General features: G+C 39.6%; 2 protein-coding genes and 1 long non-coding RNA gene across 3 annotated transcripts in view; 2 read left to right on the forward strand and 1 right to left on the reverse strand.

Moving 5' to 3' along the window:
- Positions 1 to 16921, forward strand: part of LOC133623107 (uncharacterized) — a 225393-nt gene that overhangs the window by 77282 nt on the left and 131190 nt on the right. The window lies entirely within an intron of this gene.
- On the forward strand, positions 1157 to 16597 carry LOC133623101 (carnitine O-acetyltransferase-like). Its single transcript, XM_061986095.1, has 14 exons — positions 1157 to 1287; positions 5899 to 6168; positions 6268 to 6386; positions 7205 to 7258; positions 8413 to 8578; positions 8655 to 8829; positions 10234 to 10412; positions 10482 to 10582; positions 10679 to 10798; positions 10879 to 11001; positions 11070 to 11205; positions 11289 to 11351; positions 11442 to 11579; positions 16098 to 16597. The coding sequence occupies exons 1-14, from the start codon at positions 1261 to 1263 to the stop codon at positions 16311 to 16313; spliced, it is 1887 nt and encodes a 628-aa protein (XP_061842079.1). The 5' UTR covers positions 1157 to 1260; the 3' UTR covers positions 16314 to 16597.
- The window catches only part of adamts13 (ADAM metallopeptidase with thrombospondin type 1 motif, 13), a 54360-nt gene continuing 54034 nt past the window's right edge, over positions 16596 to 16921 (reverse strand). Inside the window, 1 exon segment of the mRNA XM_061986103.1 lies at positions 16596 to 16845. Within this exon segment, the coding sequence (XP_061842087.1) occupies positions 16690 to 16845 (156 nt within the window). The 3' untranslated portion in view covers positions 16596 to 16689.

Below are 16921 nucleotides of genomic sequence, written 5' to 3' on the forward strand. Positions count from 1 at the left end.
TCAGGCTGTACTGCATCAACAAGCGACATCAGTGTGTAAAGGATATCACCACCTGGGTTCAGGAACACTTCAGAAACCCACTGTCAGTAACTACAGTTGGTCGCTACATCTGTAAGTGCAAGTTAAAACTCTCCTATGCAAGGGGAAAACCGTTTATCAACAACACCCAGAAACGCCGTCGGCTTCGCTGGGCCTGAGCTCATCTAAGATGGACTGATACAAAGTGGAAAAGTGTTCTGTGGTCTGACGAGTCCACATTTCAAATTGTTTTTGGAAACTGTGGACGTCGTGTCCTCCGGACCAAAGAGGAAAAGAACCATCTGGATTGTTATAGGCGCAAAGTTGAAAAGCCAGCATCTGTGATGGTATGGGGGTGTATTAGTGCCCAAGGCATGGGTAACTTACACATATGTGAAGGCGCCATTAATGCTGAAAGGTACATACAGGTTTTGGAGCAACATATGTTGCCATCCAAGCAACGTTACCATGGACGCCCCTGCTTATTTCAGCAAGACAATGCCAAGCCACTTGTTACATCAACGTGGCTTCATAGTAAAATAGTGCGAGTACTAGACTGGCCTGCCTGTAGTCCAGACCTGTCTCCCATTGAAAATGTGTGGCGCATTATGAAGCCTAAAATACCACAACAGAGACCCCCGGACTGTTGAACAACTTAAGCTGTACATCAAGCAAGAATGGGAAAGAATTCCACCTGAGAAGCTTAAAAATGTGTCTCCTCAGTTCCCAAACGTTTACTGAGTGTTGTCAAAAGGAAAGGCCATGTAACACAGTGGTGAACATGCCCTTTCCCATCTACTTTGGCATGTGTTGCTGGCATCAAATTCTAAGTTAATTATTATTTGCAAAAAAAAAAAAATGTATGAGTTTGAACATCAAATATGTTGTCTTTGTAGCATATTCAACTGAATATGGGTTGAAACGGATTTGCAAATCATTGTATTCCGTTTATATTTATATCTAACACAATTTCCCAACTCATATGGAAACGGGGTTTGTAGATGAATTGCGGTGTAGAAAACCATGTGTGTGAATAAAGTAATAGTCTATATGAGTCATGTATTATGTTGATTTACTACATTGGTATCAGAGGTGAAAAGCAGGTATATTTAAAGGGCGCGCAGTTGCTCGCTGGGTCCAAAGGGGGGCGGGCGGCTCAGAATAGACGCCATGCTTGTCCTTGAAACATGACTGCTCGAAGCTTTGGCATCTTTGCGGACTTTTGCGTGTCTGTCTGACGAGATGTTGGGTGTTTTTGTCAGAGCGGCGGTAAGTGCGTCGTACATTTATTGTTGCGTTTATAAAAATGTCTGTTTGGGTTGACGGCTCGAGGCAGGACGAGTTGACAGGGGGTGGGGCGCTAGAATAACCGTAGTACAATATTATGCGCTGTAATATTCGGTTAAAATTGCTTTAGTTCCTCGGACCGATTTTATGACGTTATTTGCTGTGGTAGAAAAATAATGAATGCTTTTGTGACCTTCTCCATAACGTTATCCTGCCATGACATAACACTAGCTTAAATGCTAATAACATAGCATACAATATGTGACGCTGCCTAACTTGTAATTACTAGTTTATATAAACATAAACGCATTTTAGCGAGATTTTTACATCGCTTCGGTTGACCCCCAAATGCAACGTAGTTAAAACAAAACTGCCATTTTGTTTAAAGGCGTGTTAGTTAAGGTACACTAGTGTATTTTATTTTGGAAAAAAAAAAAAAAAAAAAACGAACCGGAAGCTTCCTGTGACTTTAAGTAAACATGAAAGCTAGTATTTTCTAGGCGTTTTAATAATGACGAATCAGACTGGATGTAAAAAATTAATAAAAATAAACGTCAACATGGACAGTGTCAACAAGAATAAATAGTTTTATTTTGTCAATTTCAATAGAACACTTATATTTGTAAAAAGGCTAAAAAAAAAGAAGTTATATATGAAAATAGCAGCCTGGGGAACATTTTTATTTGTGTGTGTATATATATATATATATATATATATATATATATATATATATATATATATATATATATATATATATATACATATATGTGTGTGTGTACAGCTCTGGTAATGGGTACATTCGCACCCACCTGCACAAATGTACTTCAAAATGTAACAATCAAAATAAATATGACTTTTTTTTGTTTACTAGGGCATGCATGTATAATATCATACTTGCCAACCTTGAGACCTCCGATTTTGGGAGTTGGAGGGCAGGGGGGGCGGGGCGGGGGGCGTGGTTAAGAGGGGTGGAGTATATTTACAGCTAGAATTCACCAAGTCAAGTATTTCATATATATATATATATATATATATATATATATATATATATATATATATATATATATATATATATATATATATATATATATATATGTGTATATATATATATATACATACATATATATATATACATATATATATATATGTATGTATGTGTGGGGAAAAAATCACAAGACTATTTCATCTCTACAGGCCTGTTTCATGAGGGGGGGGTTCCCTCAATCATCAGGAGAAAATCTCCCTCAATCATCAGGAGAAAATCTCCTGATGATTGAGGGAACCCCCCCCTCATGAAACAGGCCTGTAGAGATGAAATAGTCTTGTGATTTTTTTCCCACACATACATATATTGCGCTCTACTACGGTATCGAGCACTATTTTTTGGATAACCTTATTAAGACATATATATATATGTATATATATATATACATATATATATATATATATATATATATATATATATATATATATATATATATATATATATATATATATATATACACATATATATATATACATATATATATATGCTTTTTTTTTTTTGTTTGTTTTTTTGTTATTGTTTAAATATATTACTACAATGTGCCATGGAAAAATAATACCCTGGTGTTGATAATAATCACAGTCTGCATTTGGCTACACCTGGATTTCTTGCCAATGCCAGTGTTTATTTAAGCGGCCATTCCAAGGTTCAACTATTTTAACCGTCTATTTTCGGTTGGCAATTGGCTTGGTGCATACAAACAAATCTGTTTAGCCCCCCAGTTGTTTTGGTGTTAGTTTTCACAAGCCGTGCCACGCTACTGTAATGTGGAAGGCTTTAAATGTTGTTCACACCAATAAACCAGCTTCTTCCTGCAAGTTTATCTCAGACTCCTCTTACAGTCAGTTCATATTTTACAACATGATAGTATCTTGATTTATGTTCCGACATCAGGCAGCCAGTGTACTTATCAAACTTGTCAGATGAAGCGTTACTGATTACATTGTCGAAAGAAAGTCATACTTTGGAATGTCAGTCCTCCTGGGGCATAATGTTTGCACATTTGAAATTCAGCATAAGTACTAAATATCTGTGTGCTTGATGGAAAAGTTATGCAAAATTATTTATTGAGGTTCACAAAACTTTAAAGAAGTGATTCTCCAACACGAGTGTGTGGCTTCTCCAACACGAGTGTGTGGGCTCTATCTAGTGCAGGGGTCGGCAACCTTTACCAGTCAAAGAGCCATTTTGACCAGTTTCACAAATTAAAGAAAACAATGGGAGCCACAAAAATCTTTTGAAATTTAAAATGAAATAACATTGCATACATAGTTTTTTTTTTGTTTCTATGTATAAACTAAGGGTCTCAGACACGTGGACCACACCTTAATATGAAAATTGAATGTTAGTGCGGCCCGCGGGTTTTATATGAATGGCGCTTGACAGCGTCATACTTGCCAACCTTCCCGATTTTTCCGGCAGATTACCAATTTCAGGGCAGCTATTCTCTCTGACATGCCGTGATGGTAAAGCATTTAGCGCCCACTTCAACCGGCGTGCCGGCCCAGCGACACGTTGTATGGGGCTTCTGTTTGCTCACGTAAGTGACAGCAAGGCATACTTGGTCAACAACCACACAGGTTACACTGACGGTGGCGGTATAAAAAACTTTAACACTCTTACTAATAATGCGCCACACTCTGAACCCACATCAAACAAGAATGACAAACACATTTCGGGAGAACATCTGCACCGTAACACAACATAAACACAACAGAACAAATACCCAGAATCCCATGCAGCCTTGACTCTTCCGGGCTACATTATACACTCCCGCTACCAAACCCCGCCCACCTCAACCGACGCACAGAGGGGGGGGGGTTGATGTGTTGGTGGTAGCAGGGGTGTATAATGTAGCCCGGAAGAGTCAGGGCTGCATAGGATTCTGGGTATTTGTCCTGTTGTGTTTATGTTGTGTTAAGGTGCAGATGTTCTCCCGAAATGTGTTTGTCATTCTTGTTTGGTTTTGGTTCAAAGTGTGGCGCATTATTAGTAAGAGTGTTAAAGTTGTTTTATATGGCCACTGTCAGTGTAACCTGTGTGGTTGTTGACCAAGTATCCCTTGCTGTCACTTACGTGTGCAAGCCCAAGACGCATATAACAAAAGGCTGGGCTGGCACGCTGTTAATGCAGATTGTAGAGGGAGCTAAATGCTGGACCATCATGGCACGTCCTTATTATTATTGTAAGGGTGAAAATCGGAGAATATTAATCCCGGGAGTTATCTGCCAGAGGCACTGAAATTCGGAAGACTCCCGGGATAATCGGGGGGGTCGGCAAGTATGCAGCTGAGCCGCATCAGAGTGATTAAAGAGCCGCATGCGGCTCCGGAGCCGCGGGTTGCCGACCCCTGATCTAGTGGTACGCCAAAGAATCACTTCATTAAAAGTACAGTGTTTTTTTTCCTATATTCAAACAGTGTTACTGTTCAAATTGTGCGTAATATTACAGTGGCCACAAATATTAAATGCATTTCTTAAATAAAACCTCTACCTTGTTTTTAATGAATACTTAGGCATACTATGCTATTGTCTATTAATGTTGATCATTATGGTGGGTCTTGGAGAGCCAAGTTTTTTCAAAAGCGGTGCTTGGTGAAAAAAATATGAGAACCACTGCTTTAGAGGATACAGATTCTTGTGCAGATGCAATATGTTTCCCTCCAGTATATGCGTATATTGCAGAATATTGCCCTTTTTTTTATTTTTTGGAAACCCAAAAAATCTAATCTGACTCTCGCCAGATCCTTGTAGTTCGCTGAGGATCTGGGACTTCTCAATTGGAGATGTATTTCAGAAGGCGGGGGGACTTGCAAAAAAAAAAAGATTGTATGTGATTGGATAAACCACTTGTCCGTTCAACATCTCACATCGAAATTAACTTGTGAAGCTGATGAGAGCGACGCTGGGAAATCCAAAACAGAATCAGTTTTGGATTTCAATGTCTGCGCACGACTCCTCGCTGCGTGGCGACATTGTTGTTTGAATCAAACAGTCGCTTCGGCACTACGTCACATCTATGAAATCCCGCCCGGCGATCCTGATTGGTTCATTATTTTTTGCTATCTTGAAGGAGTTTGCATTGCCCTCAATCCCAGATCCTTGTGTGGAGCTCAGCGAACTCCAAGGATCTGGCGAGAGTCAGGTTACTAAAAATCAGCCATACGCAGGAAATGACTCAGTGGCCTAGTGGTTAGAGTGTCCGCCCTGAGATCGGTAGGTTGTGAGTTCAAAACCCCGGCCGAGTCATATCAAAGACTATAAAAATGGGACCCAATACCTCCCTGCTTGGCACTCTGCATCAAGGGTTGGAATTGGGGGTTAAATCACCAAAAATTATTCCCAGGCGTGGCACCGCTGCTGCCCACTGCTCCCCTCACCTCCCAGGGGGTGAACAAGAGGATGGGTCAAATGCAGAGGACCAATTTCATCACACCTAGTGTGTGTGTGACAATCATTGGTACTTTAACTGAGCTGATCCGTTTTTAAATGGTCTGCCTTAGCAGAGGTTTTTCTAGTTCTAATCAAAAACGCGTGTTTTTTTCCCAGCTGGGGCCTGGCATGGTGAAACCATGTCGCCTTCTTCGGACGGTTACGCAGATCCAGGAAAGGTCCCTGGTTCACCAGGAGGGTTTACCGAAGCTGCCCGTGCCGCCCTTGAAACAGACATGCGATCACTACCTGGCTGCTCTGGAACCGATTGTCAGTGAAGAGGAGCTGGAGCACACCCGAGAGCTGGTGGAGGAGTTCCTGAAGGGTGGGGTCGGGGAACGTCTGCAAAAAGGTCTGGAGCGACGGGCCCGAAAGACGGACAACTGGGTAGATATTTGATGTGTTTTACCTTCATCATTTAATGAATTATATGGTATAACAATTCTTAACCAAGTCTCTAATTCTGTTTGTTAATGTTTTTAACAGTTGTCTGAATGGTGGATGCAGTCTGCCTATTTGGACTGTCGGATGCCGCTCGCTGTTTACACGAGCCCTGGTGTGGTCCTGCCACGTATGCACTTCCAAGATCGCCAAGGACAGATGAGGTGAACCACAAGCCACAAACCAATGTAACCTCTCACTGTTGTAAACACAAGTACCCACACCTAAGGCAGGCCTTAGATATACTGTTTTGTCAGGTTTTTCTCGCTTTGTCAGACATTAACATCATGATAATTATTTAATAAGGTTGTTCCCATGTAAGACACATTTTAGTTTGGTTTAGTCTTTATTTGAAGGGACAATGCATATAAACATTAAGCTCAAAGACAGGTATGTTCTGTACCAGATTATAGTAAATAGCTCATTTCCATTTGGCTACCTAAATTAAGGGATACAACAATCATGCAATACGATTCTAACGATAAAATCATACGACAGCATGTAATCTAATTAAGAAAAGTCATAAAAAGCCCTTTCATTGACACATACTTATTATACAATACAACCACACCTCATTTACATCATCACACATAGACAATACATGCTCTTGTTCACATCTGTCATCATTTGTAAAACACAACCATGATTTTAACAGACACACCTCACAGTTTACAAAAAAAATTATATTGTGTAAACCATATTTAGTTGGAGCTTCAAGTCGACCTTTACACAGGCTTCCCTCACCATGTTGGCTATTTAAAGCATGCCCCTAGCATTGCTCAGCTGTTTTTGACTGCTGTGACTCATGAGATATGCTGTGAACATGACCGCCACGTGCAGGAGGAGTCCAGCAAGTCATGATCTTAGTCGTATACTTAGTTCAGATAACTGAATTTCTGTGTCAATCGGCTGGACATAAGCCTACATCATCATGTGTCATTCTGTTACATTATGTCATAACTCAGTGATATCTTTTGTACAGATTTGCAGCTAAATTGATAGCAGGAGTGTTGGAGTTTAAAGAAATGATTGACAGGTGAGTTTCACCAGGTATATTGCAAATAAAGTGGTACCTCAGTTTTCCTAATCTGTACCAACAGGCCAGACCATCCATCCATCCATCCATTAGGGTTAAGTACCAAATTCGGTCCTTCTACAGACATCGACCAAATTCCGTTAGTAATAACAAGTATTGATTCACGGAAAATCAGACGGTGTCATATTTGCGATACATTTGTTGCTCGTGACATCACATTTGGTTGCAGACTAAACACTCAAACACTTGGCGGGAAAACAATCACTAAAGCACAACTCAGAGTGGACTCAGCCAAATTGCCTCTAGGTAATGTTGTAATTTCCCCTGGCAACAAAGCAACTATGCTTGATAGAAAACACTAGAATGTATAGTAGGGCTTCATTTTTCAAAAATGCGCTAGCTTGATGCTAATTTGCACTGGCTTTGTCATATATATGCTACTGATTAGCATTAGTGATTTTACATGGCAAATTTTAACGCCTCCAAATTTAGTACCGTATTTTTCGGACTATAAGTCGCAGTTTATTTTCATAGTTTGGCCAGGGGGTACGACTTATACTCAGGAGCGACTTATGTGTGAAATTATTAACACATTACCGTAAAATATCAAATAATATTATTTGGCTCATTCACGTAAGAGACTAGACGTATAAGATTTCATCGGATTTAGCGATTAGGAGTGACAGATTATTTGGTAAACGTATAGCATGTTCTATATGGACCCGAAGGGAATGAGCGGTAAAAAATGGATGGATGGATGGATGGATGAATGGACTCTTACAGTGTATTAATAACATGATAAGACTTTAAACAGGGGGCCTGACTTAAAAGGACTTAGAAGAAAAATTGCATTCGTAGTCACACTTTTCTATGTTATTCTAACATGTCACTTGTCTATGGATGTTGAAAAAATAATCCTATTTAAAGCTAAATGTGATTGTATCTTATTTTGTTGTTAAAGGTTTTCCAATTGTATCAGTTTGAGTTTGGGATGGACTATTCCTATTATTTCCTGAGGGGAAAAAAATATTTCAAAATGTAAACAAAGCCAGTGTCCAGAATGTATTATGTCTGATCTGAGAGATTTCACTGTTTCATAATCATACACCAAAACAATAGTGATTATCTTGAAACATTATGTTCATGTGCCACAGTGAGACGCTACCAATAGAGTATTTGAGCGAGAAGCCCCTCTGCATGGACCAGTATTACCAGATCCTGTCCTCCTGCCGTATCCCTGGACCAAAGAGAGACACTGTTGTAAATCATGCCATCGGGAAAACTCAGCCCACTCACATCACTGTAGTTCATAACTTCCAGGTACTGTAGGTGGCACTGTTGTTCTACTCGTGCATGACACAAATTAGTAAACTCCTTTTGTCTCTTTTCTTCCTAGTTTTTTGTCCTGTATGTTTACAACAGCGATGGTACTCCACTTACAGTGGATCAAATATACATGCAACTGGAAAAAATTTGGAACACCTCTTTGCAGACCAACAAGGAGCCTGTTGGCATACTAACGTCACAGCACCGCAACACTTGGGGAAAAGCATATAATAATCTGATTAAGGGTAAGAGGTTCCGCTCTTACCTATACGGAAGGCAGCAATGTGTATGCGTCAATGATCACAATTCACCCTGTATGACCATAAATTATGGGGTTCCCCAGGGATCCATCTTGGGGCCTCTCCTTTTTATCCTATACATAAATAATTTTGTAAACTCCTCCGAAACTTTTCATAAAATAATTTTTGCTGACGATACAAATTTGTTTACCTCACACAGGAGCCTACACGATCTACAAGTAACTGTCAATTCAGAACTTGTGAAAGTGGATTCCTGGTTCAAATGCAATAAGCTCTCACTTAATGTAAATAAAACAAATTTTATTCTATTTCGTTCTAATAAAAACCGGACAAATACTGAGCACTGCCATATCAACATCAATGGGCAGGAAATACAGAGTGTGTACTCCACAAAATTCCTGGGGGTCATCATTGACGAATACCTCAATTTCAAATGTCACATTAGCCATCTGTTAAACAAATTATCCAAATATGTTGGCCTGTTCTTTCACCTTCGTCATTATCTTCCTCTTTATGCTCTACTCACCCTATATAAAACTCTCTTTGAACCACATCTAAACTACTGTAATGTCATCTGGTGTAACACCTTCCCTACCTACCTTCACAAATTAGAATCCATGCAAAAGAAAATCATACGGGCCCTGTCATGGTCCAAGTTTAATGCCCCCACTCGACATCTATTCCATGATTATTATCTCTTAAGACTGACAGAGTTCAATATTTATCAAAATGCTTGTCTAACCTATCAAGTCATTTACAGGCTGAATCTTAGGCTCTGTAGCTTGGTTCCTATCTACCATCCCCAGCATGCCCACAACACTCGTAACTTAGATCTTATATCAGGTAAACATCGTTTACTGGATTGTACCGCTCGAAGTGTTGCATGCAGGGGACCAAAGATTTGGAACCGGCTTAATGAGAGCCTCAAGATGCTGTATTCATTCTCCAACTTCAAAAAGAAACTGAAAACTTACCTATTAACCACCTATCTTTAATGCCTCATGTGGGGTAGACTACTGTTGGGTTTTGCATGTTTGAATGAATGTATGTATGTATGTGTATGCTTGCTTTAGTAGTACTATTATCTTGTGTTAATCATATAGCGTTGTTTTTTTTTGTTTTTTGTTGTTGTGCTTGCTACCATGTTTCATCATTCCATGCATATACTGTCCTCTGGACCCCCTGTCAAAAGCTTCTTCTAGCTTATTTGGGGGACCCTTTCACGTACCAACATCTTTAAATGACGATATTCACTACTATTGTAATTGTTATATGGTATTGTGAATAAACTAAACTAAACTATAAAAAAAAAAAAAAAAGAAGGCACAAATGAAGGCCTCAAGTACGTTTGGTTGATTCTATTTGTTCTCTTTGTTTCTCACTCCTCAGATAAGACAAACAAGGAGTCAGTGCGTGCCATCCAAAAAAGTATTTTCACTGTATGTTTGGATGCGCCCATGCCCCGCGTGTCAGATGAGCTGTACCAGAGCCGCGTGGCTGCACAAATGCTGCATGGAGGCGGTGCTCGCTGGAACAGCGGCAACCGCTGGTTTGACAAGACATTACAGGTGAGTGAAGCTCCATTTACATTAATTAGGACGATCGGGAAATTCAGTGTCCATATGAATCCTCCACAGTTTATTGTTGGTGAAGATGGCACATGTGGACTGGTGTATGAACATGCACCTGCAGAGGGCCCGCCTATTGTGTTCCTCATTGATTACGTTGTTAAGTATATGTAAGCTCTCTTTTTATTCTATTCTATTTGACGGAACGCTATCTCCATTTTTGAACGGCCCTGGAAATGATAGATCACGCTCTTATTTTGTCACAGGCAGAAGAATCAAATAGTCCGCTCCCCAATGGTTCCTTTGGTCATGCCTCAGAAGCTGCGTTTTAACATCACCCCGGAGGTCAAGCGAGACATTGAAAAAGCAAAACAAAATATGAATATGTAGGTCAGGTGGAGTCTAAAAATATAATATTTAGCCCCTCAAACTTTTTTTTTTTATATGACTTTCTTTGCATTACCAGAATGGTACATGACCTGGATGTGAACGTTCTACTGTTCTCTCATTATGGGAAAAATGTGCCAAAGCAACACAAATTGAGTCCAGATGCTTTCATCCAAATGGCTCTGCAGCTTGCCTACTTTAGGTAACAAATAACTCATTGACAAACATAGTATGGTGACATATCCTGATAAGTCTAATTTTGCATTTCAGGATGTATAACACATGTTGCCCCACATATGAGAGCGCGTCATTGCGAATGTTCAAATATGGACGAACAGATGCAATACGAGTAACGACCATGGACTCGTTAAAATTTGTCCAAGCGATGCAGGACACAGCTAAACAGGTATAATGAACATTTTCTTGAAATATACACTAGTATTGACATAAGTGATATTCTCAGACTGAGCTTTGAAATGTTTCCTCTAGAACACAGAGAGGTTGGCACTGCTGCACAAGGCTGCTCAGACACACACGGAGAACACGTACAATGTGAGGACTCATGATTTTATTCTGTGAACTATGTAACTCACTACAGTTTGCCTCATGAGCTACAGCTGCTATTTCTTTTTTTTTTTTTAGGCCATTCACGGACAAGCCGTAGACCGACACCTTCTAGGATTGAAGATGCAGGGTATTGTAGACCTCACATCTATGCCTGAGATATTTATGGACACCTCCTTTGCTGTGGCTCACCATTACAATCTTTCCACCAGCCAGGTATGTTCACTTAGATACAGTACATTGAAGAATGTACATGTGCAACTCGATGAATTAGAATATCGTGCATTGCAGGAGTTCAAGTCAAAAAGAGAGACCAATTAAAGGCTCGGGAAGGTTTTGCAGTTTATTTGCTGATTACGAGGGTCTGATCTACTATGATCCAAATACCACGCACTAAACAGCGTGTGCAAATGTGTACTACTAGTGGGAGTGTTGCATATGAACTACTACAACTGTGTACAATTGATAACTGGTGCAGACCGCACTATTTAAATCAATCAATCAATGTTTATTTATATAGCCCTAAATCACAAGTGTCTCAAAGGGCTGCACAAGCCACAACGACATCCTCGGTACAAAGCCCACATAAGGGCAAAGGAAAAACTCACCCCAGTGGGACGTCGATGTGAATGACTATGAGAAACCTTGGAGAGGACCGCATATGTGGGTAACCCCCCCCCTCTAGGGGAGACCGAATGCAATGGATGTCGAGTGGGTCTGACATAATATTGTGAGAGTCCAGTCCATAGTGGATCCAACATAATAGTAAGAGTCCAGTCCATAGTGGGGCCAGCAGGACACCATCCCGAGCGGAGACGGGTCAGCAGCGCAGAGATGTTCCCAGCCGATGCACAGGCGAGCGGTCCACCCCGGGTCCCGAATTAGGTTTTTGTGTGTGATAATGCATCTTCCACCATCGATACACTCATTTATTGCATATATATGCTATGATGACTGTTTTGATATTTTTTTTAAACATGCAGCAGACATGTACCATTTTTTATGGGCATTTTAGACGCAGTCCTGCAGTGTATCTAAAATAGAACCCACTTTTTTACCGTGCAGAAGATGTGGTTATGGAAAATGCTGGCACAAACTGCGAGCGTGCTCTAGAACAGTGGTTCTCAAATGGGGGTACGAGTACCCCTGGGGGTACTTGAAGGTATGCCAAGGGGTACGTGAGATTTTTTTTAAATATTCTAAAAATAGCAACAATTCAATATTTATTGAATAATACTTCAACAAAATATGAATGTAAGTTCATAAACTGAACATCAAATCAAGTAGGCTATTCCATTCATTACCATAAACCCAGAGTTTCCCCCATGCCATGATGGTTTGACCCTCACTAAAATGTCTGTCAAAAAGAACTGTGAAAAGAAATGCAACAATGCAATATTCAGTGTTGACAGCTAGATTTTTTGTGGACATGTTCCATAAATATTGATGTTAAAGATTTATTTTTTTGTGAAGAAATGTTTAGAATTAAGTTCATGAATCCAGATGGATCTCTATTACAATCCCCAAAGAGGGCACTTTAAGTTGATGATTACTTCTATGTGTAGAAATCTTTATTTGTAATTGAATCACTTGTTTATTTTTCAACAAATTTTTAGTTATTTTTATATCTTTTTTTCCAAATAGTTCAAGAAAGACCACTACAAATGAGCAATATTTTGCACTGTTATACAGTTTAATAAATCAGAAACTGATGACATAGTGCTGTATTTTACTTCTTTATCTCTTTTTTTTTCAACCAAAAATGCTTTGCTCTTATTAGGGGGTACTTGAATTAAAAAAAAATTCACAGGGGGTACATCACTGAAAAAAGGTTGAGAACCACTGCTCTAGAATGTTCCAATTGCAAGAAAATGCTTATTGCGTTAAGTTTTCTTTCCATTTGAATTATGTTAATAATGTATCTTCTATATGAAAAAATTAAAGCCATTAGAAAAACACCAGCGGACACCAAAACGCATCAATTTTATTTGTTTTCATCAGCCCCTTAAGTCATCCAGCAGCTATAAAATTAGAAACTGATATTGGTGATTAGACAATATGTCAACCCTAACCCATCCATCCATCCATCCATTTTCTACCGCTTGTCCCTTTTTGGTATCGCGGGGGGTGCTGGAGCCTATCTCAGCCGGATTCGGGCGGTAGGCGAAGTACACCCTGGACAAGTCGCCACCTCATTGCAGGGCCTAAATAAAAGTCTCTCCTATCCTATCCTATCACAGGGCCAACACAGATAGACAGGCAACCAATCAAACTCACATTCACACACTAGGGCAGATTTTTTGTTGCTAATTAGCCTATCCACAAGTGCATGTCTTTGGAGGTGGGAGGAAGCCGGAGAAGCCACACATTCACGGGGAGTGAATGTGTGGCCACACAGAAAGACATTATTTATTCAAACAATTTTTATCATTTTTCTTTTAAAATTGATTTGATGCATGTTCTTTTACAAAAATGAATTAATTCAAAATAAATTGTTACATCTTTATTTTTTGTAGTGCAAAATAAAATGTTAATTTCATTAAAACATGCATTTATAAATCTTACTAGATCCACTTACATCAGGTTTTGATCTCAGAATCTTCTGCTTATTGAGACAAGCGCTATTGCATTGCACCACAAGAGCCAATGAGACAGTCAGGGGAAATCAACCATTATACTCCTATTAGTGATGGCGTGGGAAGCGGCTGGAAATACGTGATTCCATTTCATGTGATCCACCCCCGTCATTCACTAATTGACATTTGACATGCGCTTTTTCATGCAAAACGGGCCCCCCCACCGATCGCAGGGCCCTAAGCACAGCCCCACCTGTATGTGTCAAGCTATTCGTTGACAAGCACTTGCTCCAGATAAAGAGCTTATTCTACTTTAAGCTATAATACTTTACAGTAAATACACGTTACTGCTAAACCCAAGAACTATATATCCATCGTCGTATATCCTGTTGATTAACTTGACCACTGCTGCCACCTAGCTGAAGGTTTGTGTATTGTTCAAGCATGAATAAAGACACCAATATTGGCCCGTCTGTCTTAGAGTGCACCTATGATGCTACAATGCATCAAAGCTAATTTTTTCTTAATTACCGTATTTTTCGGACTATAAGTCGCAGTTTTTTTCATAGTTTGGCCGGGGGTGCGATTTATACTCAGGAGCGACTTATGTGTGAAATTATTAGCACATTACCGTAAAATATCAAATTATATTATTTAGCTCATTCACGTAAGAGACTAGACCAGGGGTCGGCAACCCGCGGCTCTAGAGCCGCATGCGGCTCTTTAGCGCCGCCCTAGTGGCTCTCTGGAGCTTTTTTAAAAATTTATGAAAAATAGCAAAAGATGAGGGGGAAAAAAAAAAGTTTTTTGTTTTAATATGGTTTCTGTAGGAGGACAAACATGACACAAGCCTCCCTAATTGTTACAAAGCACACTGTTTATATTAAACATGCTTCACTGATTCGAGTATTTGGCTAGCGCCGCTTTGTCCTACTAATTTTGGCGGTCCTTGAACTCACCGTAGTTTGTTTACATGTATAACTTTCTCCGACTTTCTAGGACGTGTTTTATGCCACTTCTTTTTCTGTCTCATTTTGTCCACCAAACTTTTAACGTTGTGCATGAATGCACAAAGGTGAGTTTTGTTGATGTTATTGACTTGTGTGGAGTGCTAATCAGACATATTTGGTCACTGCATGACTGCAAGCTAATCGATGCTAACATGCTATTTAGGCTAGCTATATGTACATATTGCATCATTATGCCTCATTTGTAGCTATATTTGAGGTCATTTAGTTTCCTTTAAGTCCTCTTAATTCAATTTATATCTCATGACACACTATCTGTATGTAATATGGCTTTTAATTTTTTGCGGCTCCAGACAGATTTGTTTTTGTATTTTTGGTCCAATATGGCTCTTTCAACATTTTGGGTTGCCGACCCCTGGACTAGACGTATAAGATTTCATCTGATTTAGCGATTAGGAGTGACAGATTGTTTGGTAAACGTATAGCATGTTCTATATGTTATAGTTATTTGAATGACTCTTACCATAATATGTTACGTTAACATACCAGGCACGTTCTCAGTTGGTTATTTATGCCTCATATAACGTACACTTATTCAGCCTGTTGTTCAATATTCTTTATTTATTTTAAATTGCCTTTCAAATGTCTATTCTTGGTGTTGGGTTTTATCAAATAAATTTCCCCCAAAAATGCGACTTATACTCCAGTGCGACTTATATATGTTTTTTTTCCTTCTTTATTATGCATTTTTGGCCGGTGCGACTTATACTCCGGAGCGACTTATATTCCGAAAAATACGGTATCTTCTGTTTGTTTAGACCACACATAATAAAATATATTTTTTAACATTCTCTCAACTGATAAAACTTCGTCGAACAAGAAAATGGTGGTATTTTTTATTTCTCCCTATTCCAAGAATTATCTGAGATAGTGGACTTGTTTTACAAGGCTATGTCATATCATCAGTCATAGATTGGCCTGCGCTCATCTTGTGCTTCTGAGAGACTGCGTTATTTAAATTGCATCTGAACGTTGCTATTGCGAGCCGTGATGTAATCACCAGCTAAAATAACTCAGCTCGACAGCAGCATCTCTCAGCATTCAGACCGAACTCTTTGAAGGAATCATAGCTTCTAGCGTTTGTTTACTTGTGTATGTTCCCTCATTGTGACCGTGTGTGTTGGTTCCAGGTTGGTTCCAAAACCGACTGCGTGATGTGCTTTGGTCCAATGGTGCCAGATGGCTATGGAGTGTGTTACAATCCCATGGATGAGCACATCAACATTGCTATCACGGCCTTCAACAGCTGTGAGGAGACACATGCGGCCAAGTTTGCACAGACTGTAAATGATGCTCTGTTGGACATGAGAGCTCTTCTGGAGGACACGGCCAAAGCCAAGCAGTGATCCCACACGAGAGTGGAGTGATTTTATTGGAGGGGATCCTTTCGCTGAGAACTGGATATAAACAAGCGCCAGAGTTCTGGCAGCTATGCCTCATTGACATGGACCTGCAATGCACTGAGAGTGTTGGTGAAAACTACTACTGCTGTATCAACATCTCTACGGAGCTAAGGTGTGACTTATGCTGCAAGTGAAACACAAGTCGTGCTGAGGGAATTTCTATATTTTGTTAAAAGGTGTTCAATGCATATATAAAAACACTAAATAAACAGAAATTGCAAAGTGTACTTTTTAAATGTTACATTTAATCTATTTCTTGTTTTTTTTTAGATTCGCATCCACAGATAAGTGTAAAAAATATATTAAGAAATCTTAAAACTCAAAGCTTTACAAAGGAATATTCCGCCCTAAAACTTCCCACAGTGTGCAGGTAATCTCCATGGAATTCAATTTCGGCCATATTTCCAGAGGAGTGCCACAAAAACAGCTCCGGGCCTTTAAACACGTTGGTGGTCAAGACATCCTTGTCCCGAATCTGCACGACACACAAACAAGGTATTTCACATATTGAGTTTGCATCGTATTTAATGCAATATAATGGTAAAAAGCTC

Source organism: Nerophis lumbriciformis, linkage group LG12 (genome assembly GCF_033978685.3).
Source record: "Nerophis lumbriciformis linkage group LG12, RoL_Nlum_v2.1, whole genome shotgun sequence".
Taxonomy (NCBI): domain Eukaryota; kingdom Metazoa; phylum Chordata; class Actinopteri; order Syngnathiformes; family Syngnathidae; genus Nerophis; species Nerophis lumbriciformis.